Here is a 17,939-nt window from a genome sequence, read left to right on the forward strand (position 1 = left end):
TATTACAGCATTCTTTTTCAGTATAAATATGTGGATTAAAAGGTATAAGTGAGTGTTTTAGGCACAAAAAAAACCTTACAATTTTTGTACAAAAAATATGATTCTAGAGTAAGCCTGCTTTTGCAGAGTCCATTTTTCACCTTCTTGGTTAGCTGAAGAGATAAAACAGTCAGGAAAATAGCACCTAAGAATGTATCTTAGTCTTCCGTTTATGGCAAATTGTTTAAGTAGAAGTGATTACGCTAAATGCCAGATTTCTTAGCTAGCCAGGTTAAGAAGAGGATTTTTGTTTGTTTGTTTGTTTTTGTTTTTTAAAGTGAGGGAATTCTGGCTGATGAATCCCTGTTAATTTGCAAGACACATGGTGACAATAAGGGAGATCTTTCGAGGGGAGCTTGTGTATTACTTTAGAGTCTCCTCATTCTTTCTGTGGATGGAGTTGTAGACTTGCATTCATTCATAAGCACAGGCCAATTGATTTCCCATTCACAACTTTCCCAGTGTAGCTGGGCAGGGGGCGCTGGTCTCCTTAAAGGAGCATTGGCGTAGACTTATCGGCAGGCACAGGTTTCCACAGACATATTGGGGTACACCTTTAAAACAACATTTTTGTTCTCGTCAAAGAACAAGACGCTGAGGGAGTTCATCTTGTCAGGAACGCAGCAGGGTTCGGGAATGCCTGGAATGATTCCCACGGCTTTTACAATGCTCTGGATTGTGGCATGATTCGATGGCCGCACAATCTGGAACAGAGAAGGAAATAAATTACCCCTTCATTTATGGGAAGTCACTTTCCCATGGGCTTGGAAAAGAACAGTAGGGGTTTTTTTTCTTTTTTGAACACATGAAAATATGAGCCCAGATCATGGCTTCTCTCAGGCCAGTGAGCCAGAGGGGTGCAAAGCACAGAGACACCCCCTGCCCCCTTACCTGGACGGGATTCTTAGCCAAGAGGCAGCTATCGGTCAGACTGCAGTGCTCACACTCCCTTTAGCTTGTGCATATAGGAGAGCACTGGCTAGCACTCCATGACCTAGGATGGGGGCATGGCGAGGCTACTGCAACTTGCAGCTGGAGTGAGGCGATTCCCTCTCCCTGCTATGTAGACAGGTCTCACTGCCTTCAGCCCCTGCTTGCTCACAATAGGTTCTCCCTTTTCCTCCACCTCAGCAGGTGTCTGGCACCCAGCGGCCTGTGATGTTTGGAGGAAACCATTGGCTCAAAAGCAAAAGGGGTATGAAGTGAGTTTGCAGTTCAACTGGAGCAATAGTGGTGCCTTAAACCACTTAAACCCAGCTTGTGTTACTTTTACTACTGGTTTTCTAATAGCAACAGACCAGTGATGTTCAGCAATGGGGAGACTTTAAAAAGGTATGACAGAATGGAAAGAGTTAAGTACAAGGTAATAAAATAAGCCAGGAATAAGTTCTTAGTATTTGGATCCAGGTACTGAAAGCACACTTCATCCAGTACTCTGCAATCCAAAAAACGCAGTTCAGCTCCAGCTTGTTGCTCAGCTACTTTATTAGGTACATAACAGCTCTTCGCCTATGCTGGCCAAGCCCAGCTGCAGGGAGGTTTACATACAAGGTGGTACCACAATTCCAATTCATGTCATACACTACCCAACTTACGTACAACTTTCTTAGCTACTAACATATGTACTTCTTGCATGTAAGGACCAATCGCTTTGCAGATTTAAGGCAAGCTCATCCTCTCAGGGTATTCCTTCCTACTTTGCTTACTATAAACATACCCACAACAGTTGCTTTCTATAAACATACCCACAATTGTTAGTTTCTGCCTCCCTTATTTACTAACAAGAGTTAATTGTTTCAGCAATTCCTTGTTCAGGCTTGTCTTAACTTGGGGATGCTCATATCTTAGTTAGCACTACATTTGATAGTCAAACCTTGATCTGGCCATATGGGGAAACATTTGCCATGAACAATTGTGTACCAAATCGGTGCACACAGTTTCCGCAAACACATGCCTGCAGATCTGAAAATCCAGGGTTTCATATGAAGGAAGTCCCTTCACCCACTATTGAAATGCAGCAACCTCTAGGATGGAACATGGCAGCTGTTGAACAGCACACAGCAGCATTACACAGCTATTTAGGATAGAAACAATACCACATGCAGCTGAAACTGTAGGATGATTTAAGAAGGTAGAGTTAGTTTTTCCCTGCCATAACAAAAACATTGCTGCTTTCACTGAAATGAAAAACCTGGCATGCATTTGATTTTTTTTATATACAGGGAAGGGTTTTAGGAGAACAGGTTTGATCCTCTTACTTTAACAGTCATAACATAATATCTCTTGCTGCTTTTTAGCGACAGCTGCACATCAGTACAAACTCAGCCACGCTAAAATTTTCAAATGTTCTCAAACTAAACCAAGGAACTTGGCTCTACTATGAGGGTACGCTATGTGCTGGTCCTTCAGGTTCCAAGACAGTGTCCCAACGACAAGTCTTGTCGAGCGCCTTATCCTTACTCAGTCCAGGCTTAGAATTTTGCCAGTCTTGCAGGAAGCCTGGCCCAAATTTTGAGCAACTGTGAGCTAGCTTTTGCTTTATCTTTGTACCAGTGCATGCTCGTAAAGGAAAGCTTGCAAGAGTCAGAGCTGAAGGCACAGCAGGGATGGTGCTGAGGCAGTGGTATAGTCATGGTCCAGATGTTACATGGTAGTGAGTTTAAGCTACACACTGCAGGCCAAATTCTGTCTTCATTTACTCCTTATCCAGTCCCACTTCAGGAGCAATTTGGTCCTAAAAGTACAGAAGGGTGGGGCTGACACAGGGAAAAAAAACAGCCAGGAGGTGTAAGATAAAGTAGCCACCCCACACCTTGTATCTTACACCTTCAGACCCTCATTAATTGCTTTCCTCTTCTACAATCCCACCAGGTAAGAAGTTATACCTACTATGCCAATTTCCTGACTCACGCCAGCCTAAGAACTGGGTGTTATCTTAGGGTTTTGACTTCCCCCTCTCCTGGAAAACAGAAAAACCAGGCAACACTTAACTAGTTTCAGGAAAGTTTCATTTTTGGCTTTGAGCCTTGGACAAAGTGAAACTCATGGGTTTGAAATCTCACAAAGGCTGAAAGTGAAAAAGCTCTCACTACCATAGATCTCACAGACAGGCACTTGTGGCATGATTATAAAGCTCCTGGTCCTCCACAGTTATTAGACAGGACGAGGGTTTGTTGCAGCAGAGAGCTTAATAAATATGGGAACTTCCTGGCAGAGGGAGTTCTCTACTTGTTGCTGAAAGCATGATTCTTGTGTTTACGACTTCACCCTACATGGTGTCAGCAGTGGATCCATCTCCCTAAAGGAGTAGAGGAAAGAAAAGAGAATTGGAAAATCAGAGAGGAGACCTATGAAAGCAGGAGCAGGAAGAATGCAGAGCCTTATCTCAGCACAGCAATGGAGCCCATAATGCAAATGGCTCCATCAGAGAAGTTTGATTTTGTCAACTCAGGCAGCTGGCCTGGCTGGATCTGGAGATTTCAGCAATTCCAATAGATTTCTGTATTAATAGAAAAAACACAAGAGTAGCAGGTAAATGCCCTGATATTTGCCATGGGTGATGCTGATAAATTATGTGCCCTATCCGTCACTGATGAGGAAAAGAAAGACTACTCCAAAGTGAAAGAAGCTTTTGATGTCCATTTCATAGGCAGACAGAATATTATATATGAAAGGGCCAAATGTAATAGGTGGTGCCCAGAACAATGGGAAACAGCTAAGACTTATTACTGGAGTAATAGTAGTTCATAGCCTTGCAGAACATTGCAAATATGGAATGTTAGAGGAACTAATAAGACACAGGATAGTTGTTGGTATAAGCAAGACCAATTTATCAGCACAGCTGCAGTTAGATCCTGATCTCACACTAGCAAAAGCTATAGCAAAAGTGAGAATGCAAGAAACCATAAAGAAATAGCAATGTGACTTACATGCTAGCAGCATAGGGGAGACTGCATTAGAAAACACTGACACAGCAAACAGAAAAGAATGTATGTGAATGGAGCAGTCAGACCAAATTTACAACATAAGAACAATGCACAACTGTGGCGGGGGAGGCCAAAGAACTATAGTAGGGAAGCTTGGAAAAATTGTGGAAGTTGTGGAAAGACACCATGCCATGAATGGCAACAATGTTCAGCAAAAGAGGAAGAACATGGGAGAAGCGACAAAAGGGGGCATTTTGCAATAGTGTGCAGGTCACCAAGAGTAGCGGAAACAATCCAAGAACGAGTGTTATCATCAGAGGACAATGAATCCTATTTTCTAGGGACTTCATCTCTGATAGAACAGACAACACCTTGGTACATAAATAAACAGTCAAAATCTTAAAGTGAATATTGATGCACTATGCACTATAAGGTGGGTAGAAAGCTGGCTAGATTGTCGGGCTCAACGGGTAGTGATCAATGGCTCCATGTCTAGTTGGCAGCCAGTATCAAGTGGAGTGCCCCAAGGGTCGGTCCTGGGGCCGGTTTTATTCAATATCTTCATAAATGATCTGGAGGATGGTGTGGATTGCACTCTCAGCAAATTTGCGGATGATACTAAACTGGGAGGAGTGGTAGATACGCTGGAGGGGAGGGATAGGATACAGAAGGACCTAGACCAATTGGAAGATTGGGCCAAAAGGAATCTGATGAGGTTCAATAAGGATAAGTGCAGGGTCCTGCACTTAGGACGGAAGAACCCAATGCACAGCTACAGACTAGGGACCGAATGGCTAGGCAGCAGTTCTGCGGAAAAGGACCTAGGGGTGACAGTGGACGAGAAGCTGGATATGAGTCAGCAGTGTGCCCTTGTTGCCAAGAAGGCCAATGGCATTTTGGGATGTATAAGTAGGGGCATAGCGAGCAGATCGAGGGACGTGATCGTTCCCCTCTATTCGACATTGGTGAGGCCTCATCTGGAGTACTGTGTCCAGTTTTGGGCCCCACACTTCAAGAAGGATGTGGATAAATTGGAGAGAGTCCAGCGAAGGGCAACAAAAATGATTAAGGGACTGGAACACATGAGTTATGAGGAGAGGCTGAGGGAGCTGGGATTGTTTAGTCTGCAGAAGAGAAGAATGAGGGGGGATTTGATAGCTGCTTTCAACTACCTGAAAGGGGGTTCCAAAGAGGATGGCTCTAGACTGTTCTCAATGGTAGCAGATGACAGAACGAGGAGTAATGGTCTCAAGTTGCAGTGGGGGAGGTTTAGATTGGATATTAGGAAAAACTTTTTCACTAAGAGGGTGGTGAAACACTGGAATGCGTTACCTAGGGAGGTGGTAGAATCTCCTTCCTTAGAGGTTTTTAAGGTCAGGCTTGACAAAGCCCTGGCTGGGATGATTTAACTGGGAATTGGTCCTGCTTTGAGCAGGGGGTTGGACTAGATGACCTTCTGGGGTCCCTTCCAACCCTGATATTCTATGATTCTATGATTCTATGATATTGGGGCAACAGTCACTGCAATTCCAAATACAAATTGTAATTGATCCCGGGTTGGAGATCTTCAAAGACCAAATGAAATTGTATGTGGGGCTAGAACACTGGATGTTTTGTGGCTAGTTCCTTGGAAAACTGGAGATGGGACAGAAAGTTCTTCAACATATATACATGTAAAACAAAGACTGAAAACTCCCCTACTAGGGTTGCTAGCAATATAAGGATTACACATAGTGGAGAAACTGGAATGCCTTGATGGCAAAAACTATACAGGAGATGTTTCCACGTATCTTTACAGGGCCAGGAAAGCTGTCAAAAAGTACAAAATAAAACTGGTGCCATCAGCGACTCCTTTTGCTCTCTCAGACCCATGCTGCATCTCTATACCTTTATGAGGGAAAGTCAAAGAAGAATTAAAGAGAATGAAAGATATGGGGGTTATGTTCCAGACAGAAGAATCCACTGACTGGTGTGCAGGGATGGGTGTAGTACCAAAGCCCAATTTCAAAATCTACATTAGTGTGGCTCTTACATAATTTAATAAAAAGCCTGTGCAGAGAAAGACACATGCTTCCCACAGTTGATCAGACATTAACTCAGTTATCGGAATTGAAAGTCCTCTCAGAGTTATATGCTACAGCAGGCTTCTATCAAATAACCCTGGCTAAAGAATCTATATGGCTAACTACGTTCATCATCCCATTTGGAAGGTACTGTTTCAATCATCTTCCATTGTGCATATCTTCAGCACCAGAACATTTCTAAAGGAGAATCTCACAGATTCTGTCAGGTTAGCCTGGCGGCTTCTGCCATGCAGATGATGTGTTGGTATTTGGCAGAGATAAAAATGAATCCAGTGAGCGACTACATGCAGTTTCGAGATGCTTCCAACAAGCTGGCATCACTCTGAATGAGAAGTGTAAATTTGGAAAGGAGAAGATAAAATTTGTAGGACACATAATTAGAAAACAGGGAATTCATCTGGACTTAGACAAACTGAAGGCATTAAACTGAAATTAATGGTAGCAGGTTTAAAACAAACACAAGAAAGTATTTTTTCACACAATGCACTGTCAACCTCTGGAACTCCTTGCCAGAGAGTGTTGTGACTGCCAGTACTATAACAGGGTTCAAAAGGGAGCTAGATAGATTAATGGAAGATAGGTCCATCAATGGCTATTAACCAGGATGGGCAGGAATGGTGTCCCTAGCCTCTGTTTGCCAGAAGCTGGGATTGGGTGACAGGGCATGGATTACTTGATGATAACCTGTCTGTTCACTCCCTTTGGGGCATCTGCCATTGGCCACTGTCAGAGGACAGGATACTGGGCTTGATGGACCTTTGGTCTGACCCAGAATGGCCGTTCTTATGTTCTTATGCATGGATCACTTATTACTCGCCTTACCTGAACCCAAATATGTTTCTGCTGCAAGAAGATTCCTGGGCATAATAAATCATTTGGGGAATTTGTTAGCAAATTTAGCTCCTCTGGATCTGGGGTAGCCCACAACAAAATGCATTTAATAAAATAAAAAAAACTACTGCTATCTCCACCTATTTTCACAAAATATTTGATAAACTATCCAACCCAGTAGCAGTGGCCGCATCTTCACGTGCTTCAGGAGCAGTGCTCTCAAAAAAGCAGCCAGAAGGAGACCACAGACCTATTGCATTCATATCAAGAAGGCTCACAGAAACCAAGCTCAAGTGGAAAAGGAAGCTCTAGCAATCACTTGTGCTTTTGAATAGCTCAGTTAATAACTGTTTGACTTGAATTTTAACATAGAAGCGGACCAAACACTCTTAGTCTCATCATTGGGTTCAAAACCACTGGATGATCATCCACCTAGGGTTCAAAGATTTTCACTATGGCTGATGCTATATTTTCTTTCAACATTAAACACATATCAAGGAAAGCGCGCCTAGCAGCAGGTGCTACCTAGAGCCCCAGCTGAGCAGCCACCAATGGAAGAAGAAAAGGCTTTAAAGAAAGATGTCAAAGTCTCCATTGATCTGGTCCTGGCAGCAATTTCAACATCTGCTAGCTGACTTCAGCAAATTAGAGATGAACAACTAAAGGAAGAGACTTGCAGGAAAATGACTCAGCTCTGCTAAAGAGGGTGCGATGGAAGGAGGTAACTCTAAAGAGACCTATCACCATATAGGCAGGAACAAAACAACCTTCACATGGCTGATCGCCTGCTTCTGAAAGGACAGCACATTCTTATCCCCATGGTACTTCAGAAAGAGGTGGTCTTCAAAATCCATAAGGGACACCAAGGTATAAACATATGTGGGGCATGAGCACAACAATTCATATGGTGGCCTGGTCTGAGTAGGCAAATTCGGACCTTAGGGCTGCAAGATATGAAACAAGAAAAACAAAACAAAATAAAACAATTGATAGAACCATTCCTTTCTACAAAGCTACCTGACCAACCTTGGCAGCAGGTAGTCACAGATTCATTTTTCTGGAAAGGACATACATATATTATTACAGTTTATTACTTCTCCAGATATATTGACTTGGCTATAGTTTCACAGACTCCATCAGCACAGGTCATCCAGAAATGAAAGTCAATATTAGCTAGCATGGAGTTCCTGAAGGCCTTATAACAGATAATGGACCTTAATTTACCTCTGAAACATTCCTAGCACTTTCACAGGACTTTGAACAACATACTAGTAGTCCACAATAACCCAGAGCAACAGGGAAGAGGAGAGAGCGGTGCAGAGTTTCAAAAGACTTCTGCAAAATCAGTGGACCCATATAAAGCACTCTTGGCATTTTTGTCAACCACCACTTACATCCTGACTATCTCCAGCAGAAGTTCTGCTGGGAAGATGACTGAAGATGCTTTACCTGTGTCACTGATCAAGCTTAAACCTAAGTGGCCTGACCTTAAGGAATTTTGAAAATGGGATGCTGAAATAAAAATTCAGCAGCAACAAAACATCAGTGTTCAACACATAACAAAAGCACTACCTGAACAGAGACCAGGGAACAAAATGGAGATCAAAAGCATCCAGACATTTGAAACTTGGCAGAAACTCCTGGATCCTACCTAGAGGAGACTCCAAAAGGACTTCTTCAGAGGTTCATCTTCAGTATTTCCCAATGCCCTACACAGGGAACTCCACACTCTCACACTCTCTCTTTCCCTCAACAGAAGTGAGAAATGGTCTGGGAGATTCATCAGCTCACCTCCAAGGCTTAATCTTTAAAGTACTGTTCAGGACTAGTTACATGGAATTGATAAGAGGACACAGTAGAGTAAATAAGCTTATTTTGAATGGTTGGGAGTACACATGTTGGTTTTATAATTTAAGTTTTAATCTTTCAGATGTGGCATGGTTGTAGAGTTCCTGGTTCTCCGGAAGGAACCAGGATGTGTTGTAGAAGGGAGCTTAATAAGCACAGGAACTTCTTGGCAGAGGGAGTTCTCGAGTTGCTGCTTAAAGCGTGGCTCTTTGTTCATACTCTCACACTACAGCACTGATTTTCCACAATGACTCAATGCTAGGTAGATGCTTATAGACACAGAGCCAGATCCACAGCTGGTGTAAGTCAGCATAGCGGCACTGAAGTCAATGCAGCAGTGATGATTTACATCACCAGAAGGGCTAGGTGGTTGACATTGACAAGGGTGCGGTCCTGGAGATGTTGTTAGCAATATGTCCTCCCTGACATAAACCATGCCTCTCTGGAGGGGACTGGATGGCCCAGGAGTTGGTAAGTGGCTATAGAGCTGCTCCCCTTAGTAAGTGGAGTAGAATCCAGAGTGACTGAAAGTCATGAGGCTCATTTGTGAAATTCTCACTGATGATGGTGAACACTTATGTAAGTAGTCCCACTGAGAGGTTGCTTGCCAGCATGAGGAAGGGTTCCAGTTGTGTGGGATAAGTCTCATGACTACAATACTGGTATAGAGGGCTACAGCTGGTGCAGGTGGGATAAAAAAGGAGGAGATGTTTGTTGCATTATACTTCAAGAATATATTCACTTGTGCTGAGGTCCAGAAGGAGGTGAGAGGAAAATCAGTTGATAGTCTCTGGGTAAAGATAAAAGGGGGAAAAATAGAGGTGATATCTTGATAGGGGTTTACTATAGCCCATCAAATCAGGAAGAGGAGGTGGATGAGGCCTTTTTAGAACAAATAACAGAAATACCCAAAACACAAGACCTGATAGTAATGGGGGACTTTAACTACCCAATGACAGGTTTCAGAGTAGCAGCCATGTTAGTCTGTATTTGCAAAAAGAAAAGGAGTACTTGTGGCACCTTAGAGACTAACAAATTTATTTGAGCATAAGCTTTCGTGAGCTACTAGTGAGCTGTACTCCTTTTCTTTTAACTACCCAGACAGCTGTTGGAAAAGTATTATGGCAAAACACAAAATTTCCAGTAAGTTCTTGGAATTCACTGGGGACAACTTTTTGTTTCAGAAAGTGGAGGAAGTAACCAGGCGGACATCCATTTTAGACTTGATTCTGACCAACAGGGAGGAATTGGTAACAAATCTGAAGGCAGGCCCGCCAACAGGGGCAAAAGGGACAATTGCCCAGGGGCCTGGGAGATTTAAAAGGGCCTGGGGGCCCCCAGCTGCAGCTGCCAGCAGCACAATGGGGCTAAGGCAGGCTTCCAGCCTGCCCTTGCTCTGCACCGCTCCCGGAAGCAGCTGAAACGTCCCTGCAGCCCTGGGGAGGGGGTCTGCATGTGCTGCTCCTGCCCCGAGCGCCGACTCCACAGCTTCTATTGGCCAGGAACTGTGGCCAATGGGAGCTGTGGGGTTGGTGCCTGTGGGCAGCAGTGCACAGAGACCCCATGGCCCCCCTGCCTAGGAGCCGTTGCCAGAGGGGTGTGCCGGTCACTTTCGGGATCTGCCTGAGATAAGCACTGACCCCCTGGCCCCCTCCTGCACCCCAACCCCATGCCCCAGACTAGAGCCCGCGCTCCCTCCTGCACCCCAACCCCATGCCCCAGACTAGAGCCCGCACCCCCTCCTGCACCCAAACTCCCTCCCAGAGCCCGCACCCCCTCCCACATCCAAACTTCCTCCCAGGTCCTGCACCCCCCCACACACCCAAACTCCCTCCCAGAGCCTGCACTCCTCACCCCCTGCTGCACCCAAACTCCATCCCAGAGTCCGACCCTGCACTCAGTGTATTCAAATTGGAAGGGCCAGATGAAATTCATACTAGAGTACTTAAGGAACTAGCTGAAGCAATCTTAGAACCGTTAGCAATTACCTTAGAGAACTCATGGAGAATGGGCAAGGTCCCAGAGGACAGGAGAAGGGTAAACATAGTATCTATCTTTAAAAAGTGGAACAAAAAGGACCCTGGGAATTATTGACCAATCAGCCTAATTTTGATACCTGGAAAGATACTGGAACAAATTATTAAGCAATCAATTTGAAAGCACCTGCAGGATAATAGGGTTATCAGGGATAGCCTGCATGGATTTTTCAAGAACAAACCATGCCAAACCAACCTAAGTTCCTTCTTTGACAGGGTTACTGGCCTGGTGGATAGGATAGGTGGGAAGCAGTAGCTGTAATATATCTTTGTTTTAGTAAGGCTTTTGACAGAGTCCCACATGACATTCTCATAAGCAAACTAGGGAAATGTAATCTAGATGAATTTATTATAAAGTGGGTGCACAACTGGTTGAAAGACCGTACTCAATATCAATTGTTTATTGTCACACTGGGTGGGTATATCTAGTGGGGTCCTGCAGGATTCAGTCCTGGGTCTGGGTACTATTTAATATTTTCATTAATGACTTGGATAAGGGAGTGGAGAGGATGTTTATACAATCTGCAGATGATACCAAGCTGGGAGGGGCTGCAAACACTTTGGAGGACAGGATTAGAATTCAAAACGACCTTGACAAATTGGCGAATTAGTCTGAATTGGACAAGATGAAATTCAATAAAGACAAGTGCAAAGTACTTCAATTAGGAAGGAAAATCAAATGCACAACTGAAAAATGGGAAATAACTGGGTAGGTGGTCGTACTGCTTAAAAGGATGGGGCCGGGGAGGGGTGGTTATAGTGGATCATAACTTGAATATGAGTCAACAATGTGATGCCTTTGAGAAAAAGGCTAATATAATTCTGGGGTGTATTAAAAAGAGTGTCGTATGTAAGACATGGGAGCTAATTGTCTTGCTCTACTTGGCACCATTGAGGCCTCAGCTGGAGTATTCTGTCCAGTTCTGGTGCCACACTTTAGAAAAGATGTGGAGAAAATGGAAAGAGTCCAGAGGAGAGTGACAAAAATTATAAAAGCTTTAGGAAACCCGAGCTATGAGGAAAGGTTAAAAAAACTGGGCATGTTTACTCTTGAGAAAAGACTGAGGCGGGACCTGATAGTCTTTCAATATCTTAAGGGCTGTTATAAAGAGAATGATGATCAATCGTTCTCCAGGTCCACTGAAGTTAGGACGAGAAGTAATGGGCTTAATCTGCAGCAAGGGAGATTTAGGCTTGATATTAGGAAAAACCTTCTAACTCTAAGGATAGTCAAACTCTGAAATTGGCTTCCAAGGGAGGTTGTGGAATCCCCGTCACTGGAAGTTTTTAAGAACAGGCTGGACAAACATCTGTCTGGGATGATCTAGGTTTACTTGGTTCTGCCTCTGCACAGGGGTCTGGACTTGATGGCCTCTCGAGGTCCCTTCCAGCCCAACATTTCTATGATTCTTTTGTTGGGGAGATCAAAGTGAACTGGTTAGTGGCACTCAATTCCCAGCAGACAGGCGTCCACACAATCAAAACTGGCCACCATCAGAAGTGGCAATTGTTTGGCAATCCCAGGCTAGTGATTGACAGGCCATGGAAAAGGGACTTATCCCTTACCTCACAGGAAGCCTCTCCAGGGCAGGGGAGAGGCACTTGGGCAAGGTGTGTCAGTGTGCAGTGCTGATTCCTGTGTTTTGGGCATAGATTGAGGACTTCACTCTCTAGTCAGGTTTCAGAGTAACATCCGTGTTAGTCTGTATTCGCAAAAAGAAAAGGAGTACTTGTGACACCTTAGAGACTAACCAATTTATTTGAGCATAAGCTTTCGTGAGCTACAGCTAGCTCATGAAAGCTTATGCTCAAATAAATTGGTTAGTCTCTAAGGTGCCACAAGTACTCCTTTTCTTTTTACTCTCTAGTCAGTTCATTATTAAGATCCCAGCAGAAAGGAAAACACTTCTCTTCTGATTTGTTGATGCTCAGCATCCCAGATGTACCACATGGCTCCAGTACTGTATCCCACAAATAGAGCACTTAGTTCTTTAGTTACAGCATATCAATCTCCCATTCCTGTGTTGGCTGGTCTAGGACAAGTTTTCAGAGCAGCCTGAACCTGACCTCTAACTTTTATGATATCCAAAATCACATCCCCACATTTTTGACCACCTCGTTTTGGGTGACCACGTTTTTACATGTCCCAACATTTGTATTTGCCCTTAGAAATAGTATTCCCCCCCCCCGCCCCCCAAACTCCTGGAAATTAAGTAGTTTGCCTGCTTGGAAGTGGATAGCTGAAGACTGTATCCAAAAAATTAGTTTCCCTTCTCTGTGCTCAAATTGTGGGTGCTCAAACTTAGAAGCAATGACAGAAAATTTGGCTTTATATCTCAGTATTGTATTTATTTTCTCTGAAATACAAGTTGTGAGCAGCCAGTAAGCAGACTTTCCAGAACAGTGGGATATAACAAGAGACGGGCCCAAACCAAAACCACAGATCTGAACCCACACAAATTTTGGATCTGCATCTATCAGAATTTCAACTCTGTGGCTCAGATACATCTACATGCCTAATACTTCTGAAGGCCAAGTAGTGACAGCATGAAAACTGGATTTATTTTGACACCTGAATAACTAGAGGGACCTACATCTATAGTTTGCTGTTCCTTACCTTAGAAACAACTTAGCCTATTTATGATATATTTCAGATTTAAGATTTTTTTGTATTCTGACTAAGAATTCTTCACTTACTTTTGGCCTGGAACAGCAGCTTTAATACAGAAAAACTGACATAATCAATTTGTTCACAAGAACCCAGATTTTTTGGTGCAAAGGGGCTTATGGCTGAAGCACAGGATTGAGAGTCTGATGTACATTCTATGCCAGAGACTTCACAGGTGGCCTCTGTGCCTCTGTGCCTCTGTTTCCCCATCTGTAAAAAGGGATGACACCTATTTCAGTTTTTGGAGATTCTCTGATGTAAAGCATTATCCATTATTTGTGTGATTCATAGGCTAAGGCCGGAAGGGTCCACTGTGATCATTTAGCCTGACCCACTACTTAACACCGGCCATAGGACTCCCTCAATTAATTCCTTTTCAAACTAGAGAAGATCTTTTCAGAAAAATATCTAATCTTGATTTTAAAATTGCCAGTGATGGAGAATTCACCACAACTCTTGGTAATTTTTTTCCCAATGATTAATTACTCTCATGGTTAAAATATTGTGCCTTAGTTCTAGTATGAATTTGTCTAGCCTTTGGATCTTGTTTGTTTGCTGGATTGAGAGCCCTTTATCATCAAATTTTTGTTCCTCATAAAGGTACTTATAGGCTGTGATTAAGCCACCCCTTAACCGTCTCTTTGTAAACTAAATAGATTGAGCTCCTTCAGTCTCTCACTATAAGGCATGTTTTCCAAGCCTTTAATTATTCTCGTGGCTCTTCTCTGAACCCTCTCCAATCTATCAACATCCTTGTTGAACTGTTGACATCTGAACCGGACACAGTATTGCAGAAGTGGTCGCCAAATACAGAGGTAATACAACCTTGCTACTCAAAAGTCCTCAGTATGTGCATTATGCTTAACTGCTCATCTAAACAGTTTGCATGTACACAAGCATTTTCTATGTAAGAACATAAGAATGGCCATACTGCGTCAGACCAATGGTCCATTTAGCCCAGTATCCTGTCTTCCCAAGAGTGGCCAATGCCAGGTGCTACAAGGGGAATGAAAAGAAAAGATAATCATGAAGTGATCTATCCCATGTTGACCATTCACAGCTTCTGGCAAACAGAGGCTAAGGACACCATCCCTGCTCATCTTGGTTAATAGCCACTGATGGACCTATCCTCCACAAACTTATCTAGTTCCCTTTTGAACCCTGTTATAGTCTTGGCCTTCACAACATCCTCTAGCAAGGAGTTCCAGAGGTTGACTGTGTGTTGTGTTAAGAAATACTTTCTTTTGTTTGTTTTAAACCTGCTGCCTATTAATTTCATTTGGTGACCTCTAGTTCTTGTGTTATGAGGAGTAAATAACACTTCCTGATTTACTTTCTCCACACCAGTCATGATTTTATAGACCTCTATCATGTCCCCCTTAGTCGTCTCTTTTCCAAGCTGAAGAGTCCCAGTCTTTTTCATCTCTCCTCATATGGAAGCTGTTCCATACCACTAATCATTTTTTTGCCCTTTTCTGTACCTTTTCCAATTCAAATATATCTTTTTTGAGATGGGGTGACCAGATCTGCATGCAATATTCAATATGTTGGTGTACCATGGATTTATATAGAGGCAATATGATATTTCCTGTCTTATTATCTATCCCTTTCCTGATGATTCTCAAATTCTGTTCTCTTTTCTGATTGCCACTGAGTGGATGTTTTCAAAGAACTATCCACAATGACTCCAAGATCTCTTTCTTGAGTGGTAACAGCTAATTTAGACCCCATCATTTTATAAGTATAATTGGGATTATGTTTTCCAATGTGCATTACTTTACATTTATCCACATTGAATTTCATCTGCCATTTTGTTGCCCAGTCACCCAGTTCTGTGAGATCCCTTTGGAACTCTTTGCAGTCTGCTTTCGATTTAACTATCTTGAGTAGTTTTGTATCATCTGCAAATTTTGTGACCTCACTGTTTACCCCTTTTTCCAGATCACTTATGAATATATTGAATAGGACTGGTCCTAGTACAGAACCCTGGGGGACACCAATATTTACCACTCTCCATTCTGAAAACTGGCCATTTATTCCTATCCTTTGTTTCCTATCTTTTAACTAGTTACTGATCCAGGAGATGACCTTTCCTCTTATCCCATGACAGCTTACTTTGCTTAAGAGCCTTTGGTGAAGGACCTTGTGAAAGGCATTCTGAAAATCTAAGTACGCTATATCCACTGGATCACCCTTGTTGACCCCCTCAAAGAATTCTAGTGGATTGGGGAGGCATGATTTCCCTTTACAAAAACCATGTGGACTCTTCCCCAACAAATGTACATTTGTCGGGTTTCTGAAGTTGTATAAGTTGTGCCCTGCTTTGAAAGTGTGTTATTTAAAAATCCAAGTCTCTACAAAATTAATTCTCTCCATATCTCATAAGAATTCCATAGATTATCTTTTCCAGTATTTTCAAGTATTATGGTGCCCTGTCGAGGGAACAAATGATATCTACACATTTGGATGTTGAAGGACATCTCCAGTGAGTGTAGAAAACTCATTTGTCTGGTACTGCTGAATGAGGAGTTAGATAGATGATTGTTTTGACATATGTGGGTTCTAGCAGCGAAGAGGAAAAGCAGGAAATCATAATAACCACAATGTACATCTTGGGTCAAATCTAGAAGGCAAAGCTCCCACAGGACTTCAGCTTGGAACTTTATTAATAAGTTTCATCTACTTCTATAGAAGGAATTCAGAACACTGCAGTAACATTATTATAAGATGTATTCTTGAGCCCCATTAATGTAGAATCTTCCCTCCCATCCAAAAGCAAGTTGAAGATTTGGTGATAATAGTTTAATTCATTGCGTATGCCTGTGGTTTGAGGTCATAAAACTAGAAATACTGGGATGAAGTGTAAGTTGCAGATTCATATTAAGAAAAATGCCTAAATGGCTATATCTGTTAGGTTTCAGAATAGGCTCTGAATAATTTGGTGGAAACCCTATAGTGGACAGAGCACTGGACTGGAACTCAGGAGACTTGGGTTTATTTCCTGGCTTCAGCACTAGCCTGCTGGGTGACCTTGGGCAAGTCACATCACCTCTCTGTGCCTCAGTTTCGCCAACTGTAAAATGGGTATAGTGATACTGACCTACTTTAAAAAGGGCTTTGAGATCTGTGAATGAAAAGCACCATTTAAGAGCTAGTTATTTGCATTAAACTAGATTGGGCGGCGCATTTCAGCATTGTGAAGAAGGGAAAAATCCCACTGTAGAAGGAGCAGTTAGATGGACTAAGTAATCTTAAAATCAACTTATTGCAAATAAAGACAAGTGCATCAGCACTAGAGACTCATACTACCTTGGGCATTGGAAACTCGCAAGCCCCAGCACAGTAATATGCATCGAATGACTTGGGAGATATGATCCATTCATTCCAGCCAATGTCGGCAAAGTCCACTTTCATGTATCTTCTAGAGCAAATCCTGGGCTCGTTCCACTGTTTTCGTCTGGCTTTCTTCATGGTTTTCTCATCAAAATGTAGCATCTGAGATTTTGAGAGCAGCTCTGTGTTTTCTTGCCCTTTCCTCCTTCGGTCCTTGCGTGAGGTTTTGGGTTTTAGGGACTTGTAGGCACTTTCCCATATGTCATGTTTGTTGTATTTGTTGTTGTTATACTCCACCTCTGGCAGCTCGTTGTTCTGGATAGAGCTGGAAAGAAATATGTCCCTCCTCACCCGGGTGTCTGTGGAAGCATTGGGGGATAGGCTGGTTTCCCCATCGCTGGAAGGGAATGGATCATATCGCTGTAGAGTCACGGCCACACTGTTGGGTTCTGATATGGCCAGGTCATTAGCATAAACCAGTATGTATGGTAAGTGATTGGTTTGCTGTTTGGGGAAGCCCTGGTATTTCTCTCCAGAGTCAAGCTCCGCACAAAGGACGAGCTCACCATCCCGTTTGGATTCCTTTATGATGTGGGAGATGTCCTTCATCTGCCAAGCCCCCCGCCTGTGGAGGAACACTGTGACATTCCCTTTCACCAGCCCATAGGCGGAGTTCTGGAGAATGCTTCGGAAAACGAGGCTGAGCCGTGGGATGTGGGGCAAGTGGAGGAGGCGGCAGGATGAGTTCTTGGAGCGCTTGCAGAACGCTTCCCGGTGCCGGGGGCGCTTGTCCGAGTAAAAGTGAAATGTGGCAGTGAGGATCAACTCTGAGTCCTGCATGGACGTTAGATTGAAGCAGTACAGGGGCTTCTGGTCCAATAGCTCTGCAAGAGAGTGAAGAGAGACCAACAGATCAACACTCAGGGGACAATATATAATTAACCATGAATGCGAAGTGTCGCTAAATAGTTGGGCTTACAGACCCAATGCTCTTCTCATGTACCCCACTGTAGGCCAAGAGTGACTGGGCTCAATGGAGTTACACCAGCTTAAAACCAAGCTAAGTGAGAGGAGACTCAAAGCACCTAGAGACCCCAACAAGGTCAGTGCCCCAGTGTGCTAGCCTCTGTGTAAACACACAGGACTCCCTGCTCCAAAAGAGTTTATAGTCTAG

At 43.3% G+C, this 17,939-nt stretch overlaps 1 protein-coding gene across 1 annotated transcript in view; it reads right to left on the bottom strand.

Annotated features, from left to right (window-relative positions):
* The window catches only part of GDF10 (growth differentiation factor 10), a 28,113-nt gene continuing 10,174 nt past the window's right edge, over positions 1-17,939 (bottom strand). Inside the window, exons 2-3 of the mRNA XM_084632914.1 lie at positions 16,742-17,649; positions 1-743 (exon numbers count right to left, since the gene is read on the bottom strand). Coding sequence (XP_084489040.1) covers positions 552-743; positions 16,742-17,649 — 1,100 coding nt within the window. The 3' untranslated portion in view covers positions 1-551. The remainder of the gene's footprint in view (positions 744-16,741; positions 17,650-17,939) is intronic.

The sequence above is a fragment of the Lepidochelys olivacea genome (assembly GCF_965140295.1).
Source record: "Lepidochelys olivacea isolate rLepOli2 genome assembly, chromosome: 7".
NCBI classification, from domain to species: domain Eukaryota; kingdom Metazoa; phylum Chordata; order Testudines; family Cheloniidae; genus Lepidochelys; species Lepidochelys olivacea.